Source organism: Lolium rigidum, chromosome 2, assembly GCF_022539505.1.
Source record: "Lolium rigidum isolate FL_2022 chromosome 2, APGP_CSIRO_Lrig_0.1, whole genome shotgun sequence".
Classification (NCBI taxonomy): Eukaryota; Viridiplantae; Streptophyta; class Magnoliopsida; order Poales; family Poaceae; genus Lolium; species Lolium rigidum.
In genome coordinates this window covers 85,086,635-85,113,347 of record NC_061509.1, presented here as the reverse complement: position 1 = coordinate 85,113,347, position 26,713 = coordinate 85,086,635, and the positions used below count along the sequence as shown (strand labels likewise).

Below are 26,713 nucleotides of genomic sequence, written 5' to 3'. Positions count from 1 at the left end.
TAGTATCATAGCTAGTATCATGCATCCTAAGACTATCCACAATGGGAGTATCATAGGTAGTATCATGCATTCCATGCATGCAAAATGCTGATGTGGCAGTGCAATTAAGGATGAGAGATAGTGTACTAGTATCATAAATAGATACCGTATCATAGCACATACTACTAGAAAAAATAATGTCAAGTAAAATTTTGTACACATATTTGCATTGAGATTCGACAAAACAATTAATATATGAAGGCTATGATACTAATATATGATACCATGCATTGTGGAGATAGTAACATGTAGTAGTATCATACGCATGATACTTCTATATGATACTATGCATTGTGACTAGTCTAATCCCACCAAAAATGCTGATGTGGCAGGTAATTATGGATGAGAGAGAAGATTAGAGTATCATAGGTAGATACTGTATCATAGCGCACATCACGAGAAAAGTTAGTATCAAATAAATCTTGTACGCAAATTTGTATTGGGATTCTGAAAATCAATTAATAGAGCAAAATTATGATACTAGTCTATGATACTATATTATGGATCTAGTATCATAGAAAAGTATCATATACATGATACTACTATATGATACTACCCACTATGACCATCCTTAAATACGGAGACCTGTATACAGCTAGAAGCATATCTCACGCACACATCAGCACTCTCCATAGGTATATGCTCCAACAATTAACGCGGAGATATCCTTGGTGGATTTCCATTTCCGACGAAACCGAACAGAGAGCCCAATGCAGTCTCCGGCGTCGCCTAGTGCAGTTGTGCGCAGACCACACAAGCAAAACGCCGAATGTGCCACCCTATCAGATTGGACCCTACTCAGTGGGAAGAACTCACGGCCTGTCGCCTGTCGGTCCACTCCTAAACCGTGACGACCACGGTAAACTCAAGTCCACTCTACAGGGGCAGAACAGTCACTACGCACTCTCTCGGCCGGCTGGACACTCTAAAACCTCCCACTGTTGCAGGCTGGCGTCTGATTTCTCTTTGTCGCTTCGAGTTCTCCGACGGAGAGAAGGGGCGGCGCCATGGGCTCGAGCAATCTCGAGCAGACCAACGCGCTCTTCAGGAAGAATATAGTGATCCAGGTGACGCGTCCTGGGATCTCCCCCCTCCTCTGTATTTTCGGTTTCTTGGTGTCCAGGTCGAACTGTATCCCGCGGAATTGGCCTTTCTTGCTTTTCCTCATCTTCTTCTTCTGTTCTTGCCTGCAAAATTCGACAGAAATGCATCTTGTGTGATCCTGCATGTATCCCGCGGATTTTACCGAAGAGGAGTCATGATGTTCATCAGATGATCGATCCTAATTAATTGGGCCTGTGTTATCATGCTATTAGTTCTGGCCAACAAAGATGCAGCAAGTACATACGATTTTGGTTTCAGGATCCAATTTTGCAACAAGTATAGGGAGTTCCAAGTTTTCAAACGCCAAAATCACACCTCAGATGCTTGCTAAACCTCTTTGAATTGCAGGGTTCCAGGGTTTTTTCTATAGAATTTCTTTTCTGTAGAACTAGAGTTGTCGAACAATGCCCCCAATTTGATGGCATAACAAACATAATCTCTTTTTTTTTTCGAGAAAATTCAATTTATATAATATCTATCTGTCACCAGAATATATGTTCTAAAATCCTGTAGAATTATGTAACACTACCCCGTGACATCATACTTCAATGTCTAATTCCCTTGAGAAGATTATTTCAGTATATATGTTATACTATATTTCTTCCTGTTTTCTGTTTCTAATTTTCGGGATAAAGAAACCCTGGCTCTCATTCATCTGAGTCTGTGGCTTCCCCAATTGGCAGAGGCGCGCCCGCAAGACCAACTGCTGCCTCATCTTCTTCCCGCTGATCATCTGTGGGGCCATCGGCGGCCTGCAGATCACCATCGACCGAGAGATAGCCAAGGAGCAGCGAGAACATCCAATCCTCGTGGACTGCTCCTGCAACAATGCCGTCGTGTCGGGCAACAGCACGGGGGGCGCCGTGTGCTCGGACTCGTGTCCTCTGCCTCGCGCCCCCAAATGGCCACCCGTGCTGCAGATCCCGTCGCCATCGTCGAGTAACCCGTTCTTCTACGATGGCGGCGCGTCGTGCAGCGCCGGCGCAGCGGCTCCCGGATCCTGCGCCGCCAGGTTCCTCGTCACCGGCACCAACCAGTCCTTCGTTTCAAGTATGCTGTAACTCTGTTCTTTCTGTCAGTGCGTGGTGAAGTTGAAGTTACGTCCACGGATGCAGAGTTACTCTATATAGTTAAAGTGTCGCGTTTTGATAGAATTTTGCTCTATGCAGGTGTGATGGATAACATGATTCCCGTGCAGAGCACGTCGGTGAACGTGTCGGCCGACGACATCTCCGCGTTAGCCGATTTTGTTCTGGTAGTACTTTCCGTTCCCCTAGTCATGTGTTCTGAATGATCCTTGTTGTTCTGGAAATCCCGTGACGTATCCAAAACTGCAGGTTAACAGGTACTATATGCAAAATACACTGTTCAATCCTCCAGGAGTGAACTCATTTCTTCAGAACATATGTACTCCGAACCTGACACTTTCATATGCTTATATAGAAGGCAAGGAAACTGTCACCAAAGGTAAAAAAGAGTTCTCATAAAAGTTCAAACCTGTACTTTTTACTGAGCAATGATCGTCGGAGCCTTAGTAGAAAAACTTTCAGCAATGACAGCTTCAGCTATTCTTAATGTCGTCTTGACATCTAGCAATTTCACCCAGTTGCGGTGCATTTTAGTTATTTCTGATGTTTACTGAAATCTGGAGCAGATGTGAATTGCACGGAAGGATTAATGCTCTGGCGCGACAATTCGTGGCTCATTAGTGATGAACTGTATAAAGCATACTATGGAGGGAACAAGACAAATGAAATTGCTGCAGGTAAAACCTTTCCAACTTATTGAATCATTTCTTCTACTCTACTACTCACTAATATTGGGTTATGTTGTTTCCAGCGTACGACTTCTTAAGCTCTGATCTGAGCAACTTTAACTTGGTCATTTCATATAACTCGACAAACAAGTTTGGTAAGGTGGACACAGGAATCTCTATCATCCAATTACCTGGGCCATGGGAAGCACCTAGATTGCTTCAAGTTCCAAGGTTAACAAATATGGTATGACTTTTCTCATTTTAGAGAAGAATAGTACATTCTACCTCCAGGATAACCTCTCTCCATTTCTTAACTGTGTATTTGCAACTTCTTAGCTCTCTACAAATTAGCTTAGTGTCATACTAGCACACAGTTCTTCATGTCACAGACTCAATTCGCATAGTGTTGTCTTTGTTGTTAAATTATTGTTGCTCCCACTTTACAGAGTTTCATTTTGCAGGCATCAAGTGCATACCTTCATTTAAGAGGCAATGCTCTTAAGATATCATTTGATTTTGTTAAAGATATGCCCAGAGCAGCTAAATCATTTAGCTTTGATATATCTTCAATAATAGGACAGCTGCCTTATCTATGGACTATGATGCTTCTTTTCCCGGTATGGCAGATCTTTATACATTTATTTTCAACGCCAGTCAATTTGAAATATTTACTTATTCTGAGATTTTTGCAAGCAAATAAAAATACTAGCAACCTTTTCATCTTATAGAATGAATTGATATTGCAGGTAATTTTGACCAACCTTGTATATGAGAAGCAAAATAAGCTTAGGATCATGATGAAGATGCATGGTCTTGGTGATTTGCCATATTGGACTATAACATATTCGTATTTTATCCTTCTATCAACGCTATACATGCTGTCCTTCATGATATTTGGTGTTGCACTAAGTAAGATAATACTTTAAGTACTACAGATGTTTTTCTGTGCAAATAAATATAAGAATGACTTTCACTTTGAAAATTTGGGAAATGTTATTTCACCTATTTTAGTTGGTTCTTGGTATGATCAATCAATGTTATTATTTAGTACTGTGATAAATTTATTTGATAAAAGATTGTCATCAAACTGTTACAGTTTAGAAGGATATTTCTTATATTTTTGTTTTATTTTCAGGAATATCATTCTTTCGACTAAATAATTATGACCTGCAGTTTGTGTTCTACTTTGCTTACATGAACTTGCAAATTTCATTTGCATTTCTTGTGGCTACATGCTTCTCAAATGTGAGGACAGCTACTGGTATGCTTCCATAAATAGTATTGGCACAGTCCTTCCATCAGATGGTATAAAATTATCCACTCTGATTATTTGGCATATCACGCTGCAGTCACAGGATATTTCTACATATTTGGGTCCGGACTTATAGCAGAATTTTTTTTCAAGCCATATATTGAAGACATTTTCCTCTCAGGTACTGTATATATGTGATTTTATCTTTGTAGAATATCATTATGCAGTTGACATTAAGATTTTAGGGCTTCTTTCATGTAACCTTTTGTTCTTTAATTCCAATGATTTGTGTGGAACTTTCCTTTTTGTTCATTCAAGGAAGCTGGATTATACTTTTGGAACTTTTTCCTCCATTTTCTTTGTATCGCATTGTGTACGAGTTATCACAATCTGCATTACTGGTAAGTGTTATGGGCTCCACGGGTATGCAGTGGAGCGACCTGAGTGATACCAAAAATGGGATGAGAAGTGTTTTAACCATAATGATATTCGAATGGATCCTATTCATGTCATTATCATTCTACCTGGATCACTTTGGTTCCTTTCAAAATGGAATAAGAAAAGCAGTATTACTTCTTCACTCACACCGGGCTGCAAAGCAATCTTCAGCAGCTCAACAGCAGACCATGCAAGTTCAAGAGTTCAAAGCTTCTGTTGAAATGGAGAGGACAGATGTTATCAAAGAGGTGTGTTATGTTTGTCCCATACGTATATATTAACTCTGTTCTCTGGTCCATTCTCTTAACCTTATGATCATTGGCATGTTAAAAATTTGAGTCTAGCCTCTGGAGTTACATATTTTTTTCTTCTCTACACTTTACCAGACTTCACTGATGTATAAAATGTGATAGCAGCTTAGCCTAGAGTGTAATTCTAGTCCTGCGCGAATATGTTTCCTGTTGAACCTTATGACAGAGTACTAATTAATGTAGCATTGCCATATTTGCTTACAGAGAGAAATAGTTGGACAGCTATTACAGGAGCCAAATAGAAGTTATTCAGTCATATGTGACAACCTTAAGAAAGTGTATCGTGGAAAAGATGGCAACTCAAAGAAAATTGCTGTCAGAGAGTTGTCCCTTTCAATGGCTCGGGGGCAGTGCTTTGGTGTTCTTGGTCCAAATGGTGCTGGAAAAACCACACTCATCAACATGGTAAGTATGAATTTAATAGATACTATAATTTACTACAGGGCTACCCTCGTCAAAATATTTAATACGGGGTCTGATTTCGTTATATTTTATTAAGATTTTATGCCTCCTAGATGTGCAAACCAAACAGATATCCCGCAACAGGTGGAGTTATTGTGAATTATGTCTAGCACATCCTGTTCTGGGAAATATAACCATTTCAAAAGTGCAGCCCATTTCTATGCATCAAGAAAGAATTTGTGTGCTAGCAGTCGCTGTGGATTACGTCTAGCACAGTCTATGGTTTTGTGTACTAGCTGGATTGAAGAATTTGCTGTCCATGCATCCCAAATGGTTCTAGCTATAGTCCATAACTATTGGACGCGAATTTTTGGCACATGGGTGCTATGCACAGCATAAAGCCCAAAATTGGTAGTAATTTCAAATATTGAAAAAAATCCGAATCCTCCTGGAAACAAAATATGATCAAGTATTGTTCTCGTATATAAACATATTTGGGCTCGAAATGATTCCCATGGTATCCTAGGAAAAAAAAGACAAATTTATGACGAATATAGCGGACATGGGGCTTTTCGATTTTGTCTTTTTTACCCAGGATGCAGTGATAGTAGTTCCCTCACGGAATATTTTTATACAAGTACAATACTTAATCATATTTGTCCCAAATGGGTTCGGATTTTTTAACCTTTTTTAAATTTATTGTGGATTTTTTTGGATGCATGGGGTGCTTGGCACCCGTGAGCATCAATGTATTTTCCATAACTAATAGCATATAATCAGGTAGATCATGTAATCAAACTGAAGGACTCTTAACCTGACAACAGCTCACTGGATTTACGAAACCTACATCTGGCACGGCGTACATAGAAGGAATGGACATACGACTGGACATGGACAAAATTTATTCAGGAATCGGTGTTTGTCCGCAGCATGAGTAATTTCTAATCTCTTTCCATCAGATTTTTTGGATTAGTGATGTAGGTTAGTTTGACACAATCTTTACTCTTATAAAGACCTGAGCTGGTTGCGGTCTGGTCACCCTAAGATTACTTCTGATGCAGCGAAGAAATTAATTACCGCTGGTAGAAATATTTATCATTAACATTTGATAAATTACAAAATCAATGTATGATTACAGTACTTATTTATTGGAAAAATAAATTATAGTCGTTCTTTATTTTACATTAAGTTGAGGACAATGAACAACTCAAGCAATCCAAAAAAAATCCGTAGCAGTGCGAGAGCATTTGGCTAGTGTAGTTTTAAAAATTGTGATTGTAGTCACTTTCTCCTTCTTTGACTGTCACCATGCAGCTTGCTTTGGGAAACACTGACTGGCCAAGAGCATTTGTTGTTCTACGGAAGGCTTAAGAAATTGAAGGGTACACAATTAGCTCAGGTAATGCGTTACAGTATTTAATATGGTGATATTTTCAATGCATTTTGTATGAACTCGACTAAAGATACCATTTACCACTAGATACTGAAGCACCATAATATTCATTTCCATGACCAGCTGACCAAAGCTGAGCTCATCACTTGCACATAGGGCTGATTTGTTCTGAGCTAACCCGTACGCTTCACAAATTTTCCACCACAAATTCAAAGCCATAAAGTCTTTTATCTGAACAATTAGGGCTGATTATATACCTAGGCTTAATGTAGAAGTGGATGTCAAAATAAGCGATACACATTTTAGTTTTCTGATGCAGTCATAATTAACAGGCAAGAATTAGCATATTCACATACTCCTGCCCACTTTCCTGGACTCATTTTTTCCTCTTATGCAGAGAACTCGCTGTTTTATCATCACATATTGCCATTTGCTTAGATGGAAAACCAAATCATCATTCCCTACAGAAGCAACTACTGAAACATCCCCATGTTTTGTTTTCAGGCTATCAAACAATCTTTGAAAAGTGTGCGTTTGTTTGAGGGTGGTGTTGCTGATAAGCTTGTAGCAAAATACAGCGGTGGCATGAAGCGTCGTCTCAGTGTTGCAATCTCTCTAATTGGTGACCCAAAGGTACTTGTTTTTATGAGAAGAATTCATGCATGATTCTGCGATCTTCTGAATATTTTTGCTTGGAGAACATTGTAGGTTGTTTATATGGATGAACCAAGTTCGGGCTTAGATCCCGCATCGAGGAAAGACTTATGGAATGCCGTAAAGTCTGCTAAACAGGACAGGGCCATAATTCTCACGAGTACAGTACTTTACCTTCAATTCTCAAACAGCAGTATATTTTCAGTTCAGTACCACATTATTGTGTGTGTCTGTGCAACTTGAGCTTGATACCGCATCATCAAAGTTCAAACTTACTTCCATCAATATTGCAGCACATTCAATGGAAGAAGCCGAAGTTCTGTGCGATCGAATAGGAATAATCGCGAACGGTACCTTGCAGTGCATCGGAAACTCAAAAGAGGTGCATCAACATGCGCCGATAAATTTATCATACCTCACAAATGATCATTGATCTTGGATGCTAACACGGCCACCCAATCTGCCTTTTTCCAGCTGAAAACCAAGTACGGAGGCTCATATGTACTGACAATAACGACTGCGGCAGGTGAGGAGGCGGAGGAGGTGGAGAAACTAGTTCAGTCCATCTCGCCTGGGGTGAGCAGGGTGTACCATATCTCTGGGACGCAGAAGTTTGAGATGCCGAAGCAGGAGGTCAGGATATCAGACGTGTTCCATGCCATGGAGAATGCGAAGAGTAGGGTGACGATTCTCGCCTGGGGCCTGGCTGACACTACTCTGGAGGACGTGTTCATCAGAGTTGCCAGGGAAAGCGAGGCATCCTCTGTTTGCAGCTCATCATAGTAGCGGCTTCAGATATATGTATGACGAATGTTTTTTCGAACACAAATGTATGGCGAATTAGCAATGCGCTGAGCTTGTACGGCTTCAAATGAGTTTGGATCATGTCTGGTGTAGCTTCAGATCATCAGATACTACCTCAGTTCTTATTTAATCGACGCACGCCATCACGTGAAACGTACATTGGTATGCACCGCTCCAGGTCGATTAAAACGGTACGGAGGGAGTACATGTGACTAGCAGAAATGATGAATTAGTAAAACAATTCAAACGACGTGAAATTTATTTAAAATGAGGTAAATTATAAATAAAATCATAAACTGAAGTAAACTTATTAGAGAATCCAAACAATAGTTAGAAAATGAAGAGAGACATTCATGAATAGTCAGGTAATATAGCAATTATAATTTCATAATGTTTTTTATTATTTGGTTGTTTTCTCTTATCACTGATTTTTATTTCCAGCAAACGTGTTTGTCAGTTTTTATTTTTTCTGTATTTGTATTTCAAATTTTATTTCTAACTTTTCTGGATTATTTCTCTGCTTTTTAAATATTATTTTTATAATTTTTTACAGATTTGAAATAGGTTTTCTGATTTTCAGAACTTAACACTTAACAAAATTAGTTATTAAGAATCTTTAAATTTATTTGAACAGTTTGTTCGGTGTATTCTCCTTTGAATGATTTTTTTTTTGTAAACTAGGTTGCCGTTTGTGTAAAAGTACTGCCGCATTATTAATCAAACTACTTTTTTGCTTTGAGAGACGGATACAAAGCAGGTTACCAAACGGTACACAAAAGCTATAAATTCTTTTTTGCAAACATTTTTAATGACGTACGGACTAGAATATAATAGGGTACCCAATATAATACTCCCTCCGTTCCTTTCTATAGTGTTTCCGTTTCTACAACCTTATATTCTGAAACAAATGCCAAAAATCTATAGGCACTATAGAAAAGAACGGAGTGAGTATTATATTCGAGTCCGTACGTCATCAAAAATGTTTGATATCAAATATCTAGCGCATCCCACCGTTGATATGCATCTAAAGTAGCACGCATGCTCCGCACTCAGAAAAGGCAAGATATTGAATCCAAACAAATCAGAGATTACATGAATAATTAAATGGGTAATTAATCAGGCCGAAAAAGGGCTAATTAATCAACCTTTCTAGCACTAGCACCTTGCCCGCTCATTAGCGCCCAACCAAATGAAATCTTTCCTTGCCTCACTGCCTTGTTTCCTTGTAATGCCATCAAATGAAATCTTTCTTCGCCTCATTAAGTCAAACCGAACTCTACACGGATCTCCATCATCCCCGACTGACGGTAGGGACACAAGCACGCAGAGGTGACCGCCACCATCCGAATCCTGGAACCTCACTATTTATCTTGACAAAAACTCCATCGGCGGCAGCATCTCATTGCCTCCATGTCGCTCGGGCAAGATGCAACAACTCGACGTTGTTGCGCTCGTTGGTCACGTCCAACAGCCAAATCCTGGCGGACAACACGACTCTCCAGGCCACATCCTGCACCCACCGATGGTCTTGTGTTGCGTGGGCCATATTGGGTATTTCAACATCTTCTCTAAAACAATCATGGGTATTTTTTTTTCGAGGTTGACCGGGGGGGGGAACCCCACCGTTTGTTTTTATTGCTTGATACAAGTGTGAGAGGTACAGGGGGGAAGAGTGGTGACGAGCCGAAGCTCAAGTAAGCTTGGTCAAGACATAGGACCGTAGCCTATCCAGGCCGCCACGGCCGTCCGTCGACATCCTCCATCGCCAAAGAGCAAGGTCGTCGCAAACACGGAGCAACGTGGAACTCGGGGTTGAGGGTCTTCCGTTGAAGACAAGATCATTGCGACTCTTCCAGATGGCCCAAAGGATCGTCGCAACTCCCATACGCCAGGTGTGGACCGGAATCTGGAGGGGGGGACGGATGCTCCAGATGCAGAACCGCCCATCCGGGATTGAGACATCCAGATGGGTCCAGACCGAGGAGGCAAGGCTGCAGTCGAAGAACAAGTGCCTCCCGGTCTCGGCAAAAGGGCAGGAAGCGCTCGAACGGCGCGCAATGCTTGTAAAAGAGGTTCGCGCGGGTACTCAGCCGGTCGATGTCGAGGAGGTATGCGAAGATCTTCAGCTTGGAGGGGAGCCGTAAATCCCAGGTGATGCAGGCAGACACGTCCCTAGGACGCGGCGGGGGGGACCATCCGGTATGCCTCCCGCGAGCTGAAGCTGGGACCCGAGGCGGAGTCGATGGAGCGGTCGTCGGGGGAGGGCGTAAGATGAGTGTCGCCGATGATCCGGCGCATCAGGACGAGCTCGGCCGCCGCAGCTCCGGTGAGCCGTGGCTGCAGGTCCAGCCCCAAGGCCACCACAGTAGCCACCGAGGCGTGTTGGCGGGTGCAGTGGGAGAAGAGGGCGGGGAAGCGCAATCATGGATATTTCAACATCTTCTCTAAAACAATCATGTATTTCAACATCATGGTGAAGTGGTTCAGTTTGTTAGAGGCTAGAGTTTCTGATAGAGGGTTGTTGCGGAACTCATATTCTCTTGGTTAGGTATTTGATTTGAATGTTGTATTATTAGTCCATTGCGAACCATATGCCAAAGAACTGGGTTTACACATTGGAGGATTTGAAAAGAACTATATACTGATTTTCCTTTTTTTTTGTACTGCTACCATGTAGGAATTGCAGAAACATTCCAAGAAGGTAAGAACGCGAAGAGCTATGACCATGGTAGCCCACTGCTATAGCCTGTCCATATTGCTCTGAGATTGCAGGATAATGAACATGTCAGCAATCAACATGTTTATGTTGTCTCTATATATTCCACCAAGTATTAAGACCAGAGATGTGAGGCAAAATCATCTTGATATGATCAGGCACATGCCTGTCACTACGGGGAAGACGCCGTGGGCCGACGGCCCCGCACCGTCGGCACAGGTAAGTCCACCGTCGGCACCGTCTCTGCCGACGGTGACCGTCGGCGTACCGGCGTCGGCACAGATGGCGTCGGGGTTCGCGCGAGCACCGTCGGCGTAGCACGACACCGTCGGCACAGGGCGTACGCCGACGGCTGGACGGTGGCCGTCGGCCTGCCCATCGTCGGCACAGTCATCTCGCCGTCACGCCGGCTGCCGTCAACGTGCCCACTTGTGCCGACGGTGACACCGTCGGCACAGTTTCATTTTTTTTTTCCCAGAACCGGCGGGAAATCGTTCTGATTTGAACTGGGAAAAACGCGCGCTGGGCAGCAGCTGTGCCGACGGTGTCACCGTCGGCACAGACCCTGCCATTTGGCACAGCTATGGGCCTGTGCCGACGGTGACACCGTCGGCACAGCTGCTGCACATTTTTTTTTTAATTTGCCTGATTTTGCTCCATTTGCACAGCAATTGCATATAAAATAGCAGTATCATATACGAATTGCACACATATAGCTCACATCACAGATATAGCACAAATATGGCACCAAATCCCAAATTTAGTACAAATATAGCACACAAGCAATACGGTACATATAGTCATCCTACATAGATCATTCTACACATATAGCATGTGTCATGTAGCTAGTACAATGTATGGTGGTGCACCACCCGAGTGACGATCTAGCTACAGTGACGAGCTAGCTCCGAGTCGGTGAAGTGAGGCCGCTGTATCTCGACGGTGCTCGGGGAGGTAGAACCACGACGAGAGCCACCGGAACCAGAAAAATGCCGAGGTTCGGCAGAAGCACCAGGAGAATGGCGACCGGGGTGCATCGGCGTACCACAAGGAGTGTCGTTCCCGGATTCTCCCAATCCCTACATGTTGGAGGGAGTTACAACTTAGCCATGTCACACTAAGTTAGCAACTTAGCCAAGTTAGCAACTTACCGGGGTCAACTGACGCTGACGCTTGTACATGATATAGAACTCCTCCTTGGACGGGAACACTGGCGTCGGCCCCGGATGAGGTGGCTCGGGAGTGGTTCCTCTCGCACTCCGGGTCATCATGAACCGAGTGAAACTCTGCAAGAAACGGGAGAGATAGCTCAGATTCAAACATGGGGACTTATGATGTTTTGCAACCATAGAGATTGAAACTTACCGCCATCTGGTTGCTCGTCCACTGGACATAGGCATCTTTCACAAGGTCATGCTCCTTAACCTTCTCGAGATACTCCTCGTAAGCTACCGCATATGCCTCCTCGAGCTGAGTCTACAATTTCAGAAATAATGCGTCTCATCAACATAGCCATTCGGGAACAAGAGTCAAAACGAGAGGATGAAAGTGTGGATGACTTACATCTACCTCTACCCGAGAACGGCATGTAGTCCGCGAGGAGGTAGCGTAGCTGCCGGAGGGAGGGTAGCCTTGATCTGCGTGAAGTTCCTCCGAGGCTTGAAACCCCCGGCAAGGCGGGCAGGACGTCCATGCGGCCGGCCGTACCCCGCCGAGCATCATCGCCACCTCGTCGACCGGCTCGGTCATCGGGTCCTCCACCTCCGGATGGAGCTTGGCGTACTCCTCGCAGTATCTTTCCTTGCTCTCTTTGGCCTTGCCGTAGTACCTCTCGGGCGCGGGCCGAGGCTCGTTCGGACCGGGCGTCACCGGCTTCATGTGCGTCCACGCTTCCATCTCACCAACTTCCCTCCCGAGCTTCTTCCCCTGCATCACAAAACAAATGTTATGCATATCATCGAAAATCAAAAAAAATGCAGCTTGTTCCATTTTTATATGTACCAGACGCTCCCGATAGCGATCGGTGCTGCTGCTCCCCGCACTGTGTGTTCCCTGGTTCCCACGGTTGGCCTTGTTCCGGTCGCTCACGGCCTTGAAATCGGGGTTTTCGCCGACCCAATTCTTGACCAACTCCATGAAGGCGGCCCTCTTATTATTATCAGCCCAATGTGGTACAACTCTGCAAAATCAAAACTCATTTGAAGAACAAACAATATAGTTGCAAGTTAGCCGCAAGTACATAGAATCGCATTGACAATTACTTACCGACATGAATTGCTCTATCGTCATAGCCGGGCGAGTCCCCGCACAATCTCAGGCTTTGTGTACCTTACGCCCTGCTCAGCATAGAAGTGGCCGATGCACGTGATCCTCTGGTTGTACCACTGCTGCCGTGTCAACTTCCGACACATGCTACGGAGGATCACGTCCGCCCTCTCCTTATGCTCAGTCGCCACCCTATAATTGCGCTGCAATCAAGCATAACGAAAAGTGTGAGAGGCATGAGTTATCACGGTGGGGTTATCAACTACATATGAACGAAACCCAAAGAGTATGCATTACGTACCCAAAACTTCTTGATCACGGCGTCGGCGGCGGAAGTAAAGCCGGGGTAAGGCGCTATCTCAAAGTCTTCCCAAGTGTAGGCTAGCTTGGACTCGCCCCCAAGGACCGGAGTGTACATCCCCGGCCGGTACTTCCTAATAGCAGCTCCAATCGGACTCCCCGGCACGCGGACATTCCCCGTGTATGTGAAATTCCTGCACAATTATCAAACATTAGAAAATGCTAAGTGTCATAACGAAAATGAAATCACCTTACTACTTACTCTGTCTTTCCTGGGACAAGGAGCCACTTCTCATCCTCCGTAGCCATCTCCGTCGAAGCCTCCTCGTCCCTAGACTCCTCCTCCTCCTCCCTAGTGTCCTCCTCCTCCTCCCTAGTGTCCTCCTCCTCGTCCAGCGACTGTGAAGCCACTGAGCCAGAAGCAGAGGGAATGTCAGCTAGAAGGAGCTGTGCATTCCCCCCTCGTCCTCCAGCTCGTCCTCCCCCTCGTCCTCCCGCTCGTCCTCCCCCTCGTCCTCCAGCTCGTCCTCCCCCTCGTCCTCCCCGTCCTCCGTCCGCGTCTTCGTAACGCCGGGTGGGAATAATGGGTCTTGCACTCCGTCCGGAAGCACCCGGCCCCGGCTTCCGCCGATGCATCTGATCAAGCAAGGAGCTCGATGATGCCTTCCGTCCGCTCATATTGGGCAATTACCTGCATAAGAAAAAGAGAAAATAATTAATAAGCATGTTGAAAATTAATAAGCATAATGACAAATATAGGTACTAAGCATAATGAAAAATGTAGGTATTAAGCATAATGACAAATGTATGTATTAAGCATAATGATAATGTAGGTACTAAGCATAATGACAAATGTATGTATTAAGCATAATGATAATGTAGGTACTAAGCATAAAAGACCCTCACCATTCATCACCACTCTCATCTCTAGGCATTGGGTTCTCGGCCTCACTATCAAAATCGGTATCATATGAGTATTCATGGTCGGCATTGGGTTCCGGTTGAGTCTCGACAATGTTGTCTTTGCTCGCATGGCGCTTGGTGAGCATAGCTATGTCCTTCGGGTCCACCACGGTCTCACCACGCATTTGTACATCGTTGTGGAGATCCTGAAGACCTATGTCTATTTGAAGAGCCCCGAACTGCTCTTCCTCTTGATAGAAAATTCCCTCATATGTTACCGGGTCAATGTTGTTGTAATCGTCCTCGGAGGGGATGGGTAGCTTACCATGTGGCGATACCTGGAACACGACTTCCCAGCCCATGAGTTCCTCATTCTGACATGGGTAGGACAAATAATAAACTTGCTTGGTTTGGTGAGCCACAACATAGACGTCGGATCCGTTGTAGGTGGTTGTAGGCCTAACTTCAACTAAACCAATGGAAGGGGTGCTTCTCATTCCACCGTGTGGGTCAAACCGATGGCATTTGAACACAAAGAGCTTGAGTTCTATGTTTGCGTTGTTGAACGTCAACTCGTATACCTTTTGTAACCTTCCATAGTAATCAAGATCATCGGCTCCGCGGGTGTAGACCCCGGTATTTATTGTTTTTGCATTAGGCCGGTTCTTCCGGTGAAACTCCGTATGGAAGCGATACCCATTTACATCATACTTCTCATGCGTATGGACTCTACGGTTAAAACCCTGGGAAACGCATCTCAACTCATCTGTCATCTCAACGTTGGGATCAGCTCCCTACAAGTTCAGTTCAGATTATTTTGTGCATTAGTTACGTGTAATAAGACAAGTCACGGATTGCAAAGTAAGAGGAACATTTGAGAAATTACTTTTTCATGGAACCAGTTCACGAAGCTTTTATTTAAGGGCGGGGCACCCTCTTTCAGAAGAGTGTACCACTGCGTGGGAGTGGGACCATTTCTTCCTGACCACATTTCATCATGGAATTGGTTGAAAGGAGAAAATACGTATTAGACCAAAACCAAGTTACTGGTTGCAAAGTAATTGGTTCATCATTTTACCTCATGAAATCGACCACTTCCTCCATGTTCATAAGCACGTAAAGCATTATGCAATCCTTCTCTTCTGGCGAAATGTTCTCCACTTTTGAGGCACCGGCCTTGCCACCGGGATATTTGAAGAGCAAGAGCTTTGGGTCACGGTTGGGCTCATCGGAATTGTACCGAGCGACCGGGTTATGCTTAGTGGGCACATCATTGGCATAGTACATTGTCGTGGCGTCTCGCCATCTCATGGAGGAGAGTTGCCTCAGCTATGCATGCTTCAATCTTATTTTTGTTTCCACATTTGTACCGAATATATTTGAACTCCCTCTCAATACAAAACTGCCAACGATCATTGCACCGGTCCCCCCAAGAGTGCCTCGTTGGCGAGATGCACGATGAGATGTAACATCGGAGTGAAGAAGCCCTGGGGGAATATCATCTCTAACTTGCATAGCATGTCCGGCACTTGCTGCTGCAGCTTCTCAATCACCTCGGTACATATCCGCTTAGCACGGACCGTGCGGAAAAAATGGCTCACCTCCGCAAGCACTCGCCGGACATGATCGGGGAGATACCCTCGAAGCATCACCGGCATCGGCCGCTCAATCCATATATGATAGTCGTGACTCTTGAGCCCGTTTATTTTTCCCGTAGCAAGATTGACTCCCTTACTCATATTCGAACAATAACCATCGGGGAACATCACGTCATATTTGAGCCACGTAAATGCCTCCTTCTTGTCGGCGCTATCAAGACGAGTACTTGGCATGCGGCTTTAACCAACCTTTTCGATTGCCCTCGGGAGGCTGCATGTGTAGAGCCACCCTGTCACATATCTCCTCAATATCGACTCTAGCTGAAACATTATCCCTTGACTTGCCCGGTATGTTGCAGCAGGTGTTAAGGAATGCCTCCCCACAATTCTTTTCGGTGTGCATCATATCGATATTATGGGGAAGTTCAAGGTCCTTGTAATACTCGAGCTCGTTATGCCCGCTATGTGAGTCCGAGTTGTGCGTTTTACCATATCCCTCAAATTGGTGGCCGGGTTCCTTACTAGGCTGGAGAGCACGTAGCTCAGCATCAACAGCTTGCACCATTGAACTTTGGTATTTCTTTATGTTCAAGCACAACTACGCCTTTCGTGAAGTTTTTCTTGTCGGATCTGAACCGATGCCCTGGATCGAGGAACTTGCGGTGTTTGTCAAAGGCAACATATTTGTGTCCAGCTTTTAGGTGCCTGAATTCTAGTTCGTGCTCGCACACTCGGGCATGGAAACTTACCAGCTGTACTATGCCCACGGAATAGGGCGTACCGGGTAGGTCATGCATCGAATAGTGGAACCAAACTTTCATGATGAAGTTTCTCTTTGATGCTCGGTCGTATGTCAATGTACCGTGATGCCACGAGTGGTGCAAATCATCCACAAGTGGTTGCATTAAGACACTCAATTTCTTCCCTGGATATTCGGGCCCTGGAAGGATCATCGACAAGAATATGTTCTTCCTTTGCATTACGACTCCGGGAGGGAGATTGAGCGGAATAACAAACACGGGCCAGCAGCTGTACGCGGCGGTCGACATACCATATGGGTTGAATCCATCGGTTGCTATCGCAATTCTAACATTCCGAGCCTCACTTGCCTCATTTGGGTGCTTTTGATCGAAGCGCTTCCATGATTGACCATCAGATGGATGTACCATGGGTACCCGTTTCTGCTCGTCGGGCAATCTTATCCCGGTCTTATGCCATGTCATCTGCTTGGCAGTCTCCTCGAACATGTAAAGCCGCTGGATTCTTTTGATGAATGGGAGATAACGAAGAATCTTTATGGCTACTTTTGTCTGCCTCTTCTGACCATTGCCTACATCTACCTCATGATACCTAGAGTGACCACACTTGGCACCGTACTTGTCATCCGCATAGTCTTTCCAAAACAAAAGGCAAAGTTTTGGACGGACATCATATGTTACATAATCCATTTTCAATGCTTTCAAGATTTTCTTCGTTTCGTACATGGTCTTGGGCAAGCAATGACCTTCAGGCAACATGTTACCTACTGTGCTCAGAGTCTTTTCAAAGGATGCTCGAGTACTCTCAAACATGCACTTGTCGGCTAGCAACTGCGTGATGCCATCAAGTTGAGACATTTTTGCACCCGGGTATAGAGGCCTCCTAGCTGAGGCCATCATATCAATGAAGGCCCTCGCGGTTGGCTCAGGTTCCTCCTCTGGAAGTTCCTCCGGTTGTGGCGGTCCCTCCGGTTCAGGCGGTTCCTCCGGTTCAGACTCGTTCGTCCCATGGTAACTACGGCATGTCGGCATCCCGAAGATCATCTAGCAAGTTTAAGATGCCATCGTTCTCATTGCCATCGATCCGCTGCCGCATCACCTCACCTCTATCACGTTCGTGCCGAGAAAAGTCGACCGGCGGGTCGTAGTCACGCATATACCCATTCCACCAAAGGTGTTTAGTCATCTCTAGAATATCCTTAGGATGACGCCTCCTGCAGACATTGCAAGGGCAACGGGGACGAACAATCCCCTTCGAACCACGAGCTAACTCCTTCACTAACAAATCGGTCTTCCATTTCCATTCATCTGTCACTTGAGTCGAACTAACACGGCCACTGTACATCCACTCATTATCAGCCATCCTGCTTTATTGCGTGACAAACAACAAATAGTAGCATGAAATTGAATGCATCATATTTTTATTTTTCTACCGGCGAAAACGCGTGCATCAACCTACATCTCTACTAGGTGGGCTCCTAGCAGCCCCGGACCCGTAGTTGGGTACGTTCTCCACGTTCTGCTCGGGTGCGAGACGGAATTTCGGCAGCACCTCCCCGCTGCTCTCCCGATACACGTCTCGGCAAAAAGCCGAGAGGATGTGCATCCGGAGAACAACGGGGAGGCGCGACGAAATCCTGTCTCGCACCCGAGCGAACATGGAAAACGTACCCAACTACGGGTCCGGCGACTGTCCCGTAAATGCCACAAGCGTTACGGTTCAAAATATGCTGACCACTAATGCATATTTATCCGCGTAACGCTTGCGGACGGGAATTGACACCTAGGTTACGCGACTTGACGGAGAAATTAAATCTAATGACATAAAAAATGCGAAGGGGGAGTCGGCAATTCAGCTCACCCTCGGGCTGTAGAGGAAGTAGTCGAACAACCGGCGATGTCGACGGTCGTAGAGATGCGCCGCAAGATCCGGGATCGTCACGCGGGATGCTCACTACGGGACCTAGTTAGAATAATCAAAATTTGTCAATGCAAATTCATCAATTGATAAAACAAATGCATTTCTACAAAATTCTAATTTATTTCATTTCAATTTCCATTTCTATTCCTTCATTTCAATTTCTATTTACATTACAAAATTCTATTTTACTTCATTTCAATTTCCAAATTCTTTACATGTTTCTTTCAAATTCTTAACATTTCAAATTACCTAGCTAATTGCAAATAGCCAAATACTAAAAAGCTAAAAAAATAAACAAAAGGTAAGAGTACCTTACCATATGGCCGGCGGCGGCGGGGTGCTGCGGGGTGCTGCGGGGTGCTGCGGGGACGGCGCGGCGGCGGGGTGCTGCGCGGACGGCACGCGCGGGCCGGGAACGGGCCGGCCCGGGCTGCTGCGGGGCCGAGGAGGCTGCCGGGGCGGGGAGGCTGCGGGCGGCGGGGTTGCTGCGCGCGGCGGAGCAGCTCGGCCGCGCGGGGTGGTGGCGGCAGGTGGCGGCGGAGCGGGTGGCGACGGGGTGGTGGCGGCGAGTGGCGGCGGGGTGGTGGCGGCGGCAGCGGGATCCGGCGGCCGCGGCAGGTGGCGGCGGCGAGGGCGGCCGGTGAGGGCGGCGGCGGCGCGGCGGGCGGCGGCGGCGGGCGGCGGCGGCGGGGCGGCGGCGGCGCGGGGCGGGTTGCGCGGGAGGCGGGGTGAGGCTGGGCGCGGCGCAGTGGTTTGTGGCCCCCGACTGTGTCGACCTGGCCGTTATGGCCACGGCACTGTGCCGACGGCCGTGTATGTGCCGACGGTGACCGTCGGCATAGGTAGGGTTTTTTTTTCTTTTTTTTTTTAATTTTTTGGCTGCAAATAATAAGAATAGATTATCACACATGGCATGGAAAGCAAAGGTTGGGCCCACTTTACCATGAAATAGGAACCGACAAACCCGCAGCGGGAGTTTCCACGTACAGATTCAGGATTACAGCAAGTGTTCGTGTGGCATGTGGAGGGGGTAGCATTGGATATAGAACCATCTCAAATCACTTTTGTGCATGCCATGTGGACACACACAACTTTTGGGGCCATTCCCTAGGTCCGATGCTCGATTTCTGACGAAACCCTAGTTACCGTTGACCGCGTCGTCTACCCCTTTGATCGCGTCCCATCGGGGTCCCCGGTGGGCGTATGCCTACGTTTGAGCTTGCTTAGGTCATAGGTACATGTGGAAACAAGTATCATCTCATATGATCCCAAGGTTCTCTACGGTTCACCTCCGAGGGAGTTCCCCCTATACATGCGAGAATCCGCCTAAGTGTAGGAACCCCATGTCCGAGAAGCGGGCACACCGGAGGGTAGCATTGGATATAGAACCATCTCAAATCACTTTTGTGCATGCCATGTGGACACACACAACTTTTGGGGCCATTCCCTAGGTCCGATGCTCGATTTACGACGAAACCCTAGTTACGTTGACCGCGCCGTCTACCCCTTTGATCGCATCCCATCGGGGGTCCCCCGGTGGGCGTATGCCTACGTTTGAGCTTGGTTAGGTCATAGGTACATGTGGAAACAAGTACCATCCCATATGATCCCAAGGTTCTCTCCGGTTCACCTCCGAGGGAGTTCCCCCCCCTATACATGCAGAATCTGCCTAAGTGTAGGAACCCCATGTCCGAGAAGCCGGGCACACCCGGAGGGGGTAGCATTGGATATAGAACCATCTCAAATCACTTTTGTGCATGCCATGTGGACACACACAACTTTTGGGGCCATTCCCTAGGCCCGATGCTCGATTTCCGACGAAACCCTAGTTACGTTGACCGCGTCGTCTACCCTTTGATCGCATCCCATCGGGGTTCCCCGGTGGGAGTATGCCTACGTTTGAGCTTGGTTAGGTCATAGGTACATGTGGAAACAAGTACCATCCCCTATGATCCCAAGGTTCTCTCCGGTTCACCTCCGAGGAGTTCCCCCTATACATGCGGAATCCGCCTAAGTGTAGGAACCCCATGTCCGAGAAGCCGGGCACACCCGGAGGGGTAGCATTGGATATAGAACCATCTCAAATCACTTTTGTGAATGCCATGTGGACACACACAACTTTTGGGGCCATTCCCTAGGTCCGATGCTCGATTTACGACGAAACCCTAGTTACGTTGACCGCGCCGTCTACCCCTTTGATCGCGTCCCATCGGGGTCCCCCGGTGGGCGTATGCCTACGTTTGAGCTTGCTTAGGTCATAGGTACATGTGGAAACAAGTATCATCCCATATGATCCCAAGGTTCTCTCCGGTTCACCTCCGAGGGAGTTCCCCCCCCTATACATGCAGAATCTGCCTAAGTGTAGGAACCCCATGTCCGAGAAGCCGGGCACACCCGGAGGGGGTAGCATTGGATATAGAACCATCTCAAATCACTTTTGTGCATGCCATGTGGACACACACAACTTTTGGGGCCATTCCCTAGGTCCGATGCTCGATTTCGACGAAACCCTAGTTCACGTTGACCGCGCCGTCTACCCCTTTGATCGCATCCCATCGGGGGTCCCCGGTGGGCGTATGCCTACGTTTGAGCTTGGTTAGGTCATAGGTACATGTGGAAACAAGTACCATCCCATATGATCCCAAGGTTCTCTCCGGTTCACCTCCGAGGGAGTTCCCCCTATACATGCAGACTCTGCCTAAGTGTAGGAACCCCATGTCCGAGAAGCCGGGCACACCCGGAGGGGGTAGCATTGGATATAGAACCATCTCAAATCACTTTTGTGCATGCCATGTGGACACACACAACTTTTGGGGCCATTCCCTAGGTCCGATGCTCGATTTACGACGAAACCCTAGTTACGTTGACCGCGCCAGTCTACCCCTTTGATCGCATCCCATCGGGGTTCCCCGGTGGGAGTATGCCTACGTTTGAGCTTGGTTAGGTCATAGGTACATGTGGAAACAAGTACCATCCCCTATGATCCCAAGGTTCTCTCCGGTTCACCTCCGAGGGAGTTCCCCCTATACATGCGGAATCCGCCTAAGTGTAGGAACCCCATGTCCAGAAGCCGGGCACACCCGGAGGGGTAGCATTGGATATAGAACCATCTCAAATCACTTTTGTGCATGCCATGTGGACACACACAACTTTTGGGGCCATTCCCTAGGTCCGATGCTCGATTTCCGACGAAACCCTAGTTCGTTGACCGCGCGCGTCTACCCCTTTGATCGCGTCCCATCGGGGTCCCCGGTGGGCGTATGCCTACGTTTGAGCTTGCTTAGGTCATAGGTACATGTGGAAACAAGTATCATCCCATATGATCCCAAGGTTCTCTCCGGTTCACCTCCGAGGAGTTCCCCCCTATACATGCGGGAATCCGCCTAAGTGTAGGAACCCCATGTCCGAGAAGCCGGGCACACCGGAGGGGTAGCATTGGATATAGAACCATCTCAAATCACTTTTGTGCATGCCATGTGGACACACACAACTTTTGGGGCCATTCCCTAGGTCCGATGCTCGATTTACGACGAAACCCTAGTTCACGTTGACCGCGCCGTCTACCCCTTTGATCGCATCCCATCGGGGGTCCCCGGTGGGCGTATGCCTACGTTTGAGCTTGGTTAGGTCATAGGTACATGTGGAAACAAGTACCATCCCATATGATCCCAAGGTTCTCTCCGGTTCACCTCCGAGGAGTTCCCCACTATACATGCGAGAATCGCCTAAGTGTAGGAACCCCATGTCCAGAAGCCGGGCACACCGGAGGGGGTAGCATTGGATATAGAACCATCTCAAATCACTTTTGTGCATGCCATGTGGACACACACAACTTTTGGGGCCATTCCCTAGGTCCGATGCTCGATTTACGACGAAACCCTAGTTACGTTGACCGCGTCAGTCTACCCCTTTGATCGCATCCCATCGGGGTTCCCCCGGTGGGAGTATGCCTATGTTTGAGCTTGGTTAGGTCATAGGTACATGTGGAAACAAGTACCATCCCCTATGATCCCAAGGTTCTCTCCGGTTCACCTCCGAGGGAGTTCCCCCTATACATGCGGGAATCTGCCTAAGTGTAGGAACCCCATGTCCAGAAGCTGGGCACACCGGAGGGGTAGCATTGGATATAGAACCATCTCAAATCACTTTTGTGCATGCCATGTGGACACACACAACTTTTGGGGCCATTCCCTAGGTCCGATGCTCGATTTCGACGAAACCCTAGTTCCGTTGACCGCGCCAGTCTACCCCTTTGATCGCGTCCCATCGGGGGTCCCCGGTGGGCGTATGCCTACGTTTGAGCTTGCTTAGGTCATAGGTACATGTGGAAACAAGTATCATCCCATATGATCCCAAGGTTCTCTACGGTTCACCTCCGAGGGAGTTCCCCCCCTATACATGCAGAATCTGCCTAAGTGTAGGAACCCCATGTCCGAGAAGCCGGGCACACCCGGAGGGGTAGCATTGGATATAGAACCATCTCAAATCACTTTTGTGCATGCCATGTGGACACACACAACTTTTGGGGCCATTCCCTAGGTCCGATGCTCGATTTACGACGAAACCCTAGTTACGTTGACCGCGTCGTCTACCCCTTTGACTGCGTCCCATCGGGGGTCCCCCGGTGGGCGTATGCCTACGTTTGAGCTTGCTTAGGTCATAGGTACATGTGGAAACAAGTATCATCCCATATGATCCCAAGGTTCTCTACGGTTCACCTCCAGGGAGTTCCCCCTATACATGCGGAGTCCGCCTAAGTGTAGGAACCCCATGTCCGAGAAGCCGGGCACACCCGGAGGGGGTAGCATTGGATATAGAACCATCTCAAATCACTTTTGTGCATGCCATGTGGACACACACAACTTTTGGGGCCATTCCCTAGGTCCGATGCTCGATTTATGACGAAACCCTAGTTCTGTTGACCGCGCCGTCTACCCCTTTGACTGCATCCCATCGGGGTTCCCCCGGTGGGAGTATGCCTACGTTTGAGCTTGGTTAGGTCATAGGTACATGTGGAAACAAGTACCATCCCCTATGATCCCAAGGTTCTCTCCGGTTCACCTCCGAGGGAGTTCCCCCTATACATGCGAGAATCCGCCTAAGTGTAGGAACCCCATGTCCGAGAAGCCGGGCACACCCGGAGGGGGTAGCATTGGATATAGAACCATCTCAAATCACTTTTGTGCATGCCATGTGGACACACACAACTTTTGGGGCCATTCCCTAGGTCCGATGCTCGATTTACGACGAAACCCTAGTTCCGTTGACCGCGCCGTCTACCCCTTTGATCGCATCCCATCGGGGGTTCCCCGGTGGGCGTATGCCTACGTTTGAGCTTGGTTAGGTCATAGGTACATGTGGAAACAAGTACCATCCCATATGATCCCAAGGTTCTCTCCGGTTCACCTCCGAGGAGTTCCCCACTATACATGCGGAATCCGCCTAAGTGTAGGAACCCCATGTCCGAGAAGCCGGCACACCCGGAGGGGTAGCATTGGATATAGAACCATCTCAAATCACTTTTGTGCATGCCATGTGGACACACACAACTTTTGGGGCCATTCCCTAGGTCCGATGCTCGATTTCCCGACGAAACCCTAGTTCCGTTGACCGCGCCGTCTACCCCTTTGATCGCATCCCATCGGGGTTCCCCGGTGGGAGTATGCCTACGTTTGAGCTTGGTTAGGTCATAGGTACATGTGGAAACAAGTACCATCCCCTATGATCCCAAGGTTCTCTCCGGTTCACCTCCGAGGGAGTTCCCCCTATACATGCGGGAATCCGCCTAAGTGTAGGAACCCCATGTCCGAGAAGCCGGCACACCCGGAGGGGTAGCATTGGATATAGAACCATCTCAAATCACTTTTGTGCATGCCATGTGGACACACACAACTTTTGGGGCCATTCCCTAGGTCCGATGCTCGATTTCCGACGAAACCCTAGTTCCGTTGACCGCGCCGTCTACCCCTTTGATCGCGTCCCATCGGGGTCCCCCGGTGGGCGTATGCCTACGTTTGAGCTTGCTTAGGTCATAGGTACATGTGGAAACAAGTATCATCCCATATGATCCCAAGGTTCTCTACGGTTCACCTCCGAGGGAGTTCCCACCCTATACATGCGAATCCGCCTAAGTGTAGGAACCCCATGTCCGAGAAGCCGGGCACACCGGAGGGGTAGCATTGGATATAGAACCATCTCAAATCACTTTTGTGCATGCCATGTGGACACACACAACTTTTGGGGCCATTCCCTAGGTCCGATGCTCGATTTCCGACGAAACCCTAGTTCCGTTGACCGCGCCGTCTACCCCTTTGATCGCATCCCATCGGGGTTCCCCGGTGGGAGTATGCCTACGTTTGAGCTTGGTTAGGTCATAGGTACATGTGGAAACAAGTACCATCCCCTATGATCCCAAGGTTCTCTCCGGTTCACCTCCGAGGGAGTTCCCCCTATACATGCGGATCCGCCTAAGTGTAGGAACCCCATGTCCGAGAAGCCGGCACACCGGAGGGGTAGCATTGGATATAGAACCATCTCAAATCACTTTTGTGCATGCCATGTGGACACACACAACTTTTGGGGCCATTCCCTAGGTCCGATGCTCGATTTCCGACGAAACCCTAGTTCCGTTGACCGCGCCGTCTACCCCTTTGATCGCGTCCCATCGGGGTCCCCGGTGGGCGTATGCCTACGTTTGAGCTTGCTTAGGTCATAGGTACATGTGGAAACAAGTATCATCCCATATGATCCCAAGGTTCTCTCCGGTTCACCTCCGAGGAGTTCCCCCCTATACATGCGAGAATCCGCCTAAGTGTAGGAACCCCATGTCCGAGAAGCCGGGCACACCGGAGGGGGTAGCATTGGATATAGAACCATCTCAAATCACTTTTGTGCATGCCATGTGGACACACACAACTTTTGGGGCCATTCCCTAGGTCCGATGCTCGATTTCCGACGAAACCCTAGTTCCGTTGACCGCGCGCGTCTACCCCTTTGACCGCATCCCATCGGGGTCCCCCGGTGGGCGTATGCCTACGTTTGAGCTTGGTTAGGTCATAGGTACATGTGGAAACAAGTACCATCCCATATGATCCCAAGGTTCTCTCCGGTTCACCTCCGAGGAGTTCCCCCTATACATGCGGAATCCGCCTAAGTGTAGGAACCCCATGTCCGAGAAGCCGGGCACACCCGGAGGGGTAGCATTGGATATAGAACCATCTCAAATCACTTTTGTGCATGCCATGTGGACACACACAACTTTTGGGGCCATTCCCTAGGTCCGATGCTCGATTTCTGACGAAACCCTAGTTCTGTTGACCGCGCCGTCTACCCCTTTGACTGCATCCCATCGGGGTTCCCCCGGTGGGAGTATGCCTACGTTTGAGCTTGGTTAGGTCATAGGTACATGTGGAAACAAGTACCATCCCCTATGATCCCAAGGTTCTCTCCGGTTCACCTCCGAGGAGTTCCCCCTATACATGCGGAATCCGCCTAAGTGTAGGAACCCCATGTCCGAGAAGCCGGCACACCCGGAGGGGTAGCATTGGATATAGAACCATCTCAAATCACTTTTGTGCATGCCATGTGGACACACACAACTTTTGGGGCCATTCCCTAGGTCCGATGCTCGATTTCCGACGAAACCCTAGTTCCGTTGACCGCGCTCGTCTACCCCTTTGATCGCGTCCCATCGGGGTCCCCCGTGGGCGTATGCCTACGTTTGAGCTTGCTTAGGTCATAGGTACATGTGGAAACAAGTATCATCCCATATGATCCCAAGGTTCTCTACGGTTCACCTCCGAGGAGTTCCCCCCTATACATGCGAGATCTGCCTAAGTGTAGGAACCCCATGTCCAGAAGCCGGGCACACCCGGAGGGGTAGCATTGGATATAGAACCATCTCAAATCACTTTTGTGCATGCCATGTGGACACACACAACTTTTGGGGCCATTCCCTAGGTCCGATGCTCGATTTACGACGAAACCCTAGTTCCGTTGACCGCGTCGTCTACCCCTTTGATCGCGTCCCATCGGGGTCCCCCGGTGGGCGTATGCCTACGTTTGAGCTTGCTTAGGTCATAGGTACATGTGGAAACAAG

The 26,713-nt window shown here is 47.7% G+C and overlaps 1 protein-coding gene across 1 annotated transcript; it reads left to right on the top strand.

Annotated features, from left to right (window-relative positions):
• Positions 1-1,007: 1,007 nt before the first annotated feature.
• LOC124692040 (ABC transporter A family member 8-like) lies at positions 1,008-8,288 on the top strand. The gene is made up of 18 exons (XM_047225337.1): positions 1,008-1,106; positions 1,827-2,193; positions 2,313-2,398; positions 2,481-2,610; positions 2,798-2,908; positions 2,983-3,143; positions 3,361-3,516; positions 3,646-3,808; positions 4,035-4,160; positions 4,249-4,332; positions 4,470-4,837; positions 5,105-5,305; positions 6,127-6,236; positions 6,617-6,701; positions 7,200-7,328; positions 7,404-7,509; positions 7,643-7,731; positions 7,824-8,288. The coding sequence occupies exons 1-18, from the start codon at positions 1,047-1,049 to the stop codon at positions 8,130-8,132; spliced, it is 2,841 nt and encodes a 946-aa protein (XP_047081293.1). The 5' UTR covers positions 1,008-1,046; the 3' UTR covers positions 8,133-8,288.
• Positions 8,289-26,713: the final 18,425 nt, after the last annotated feature.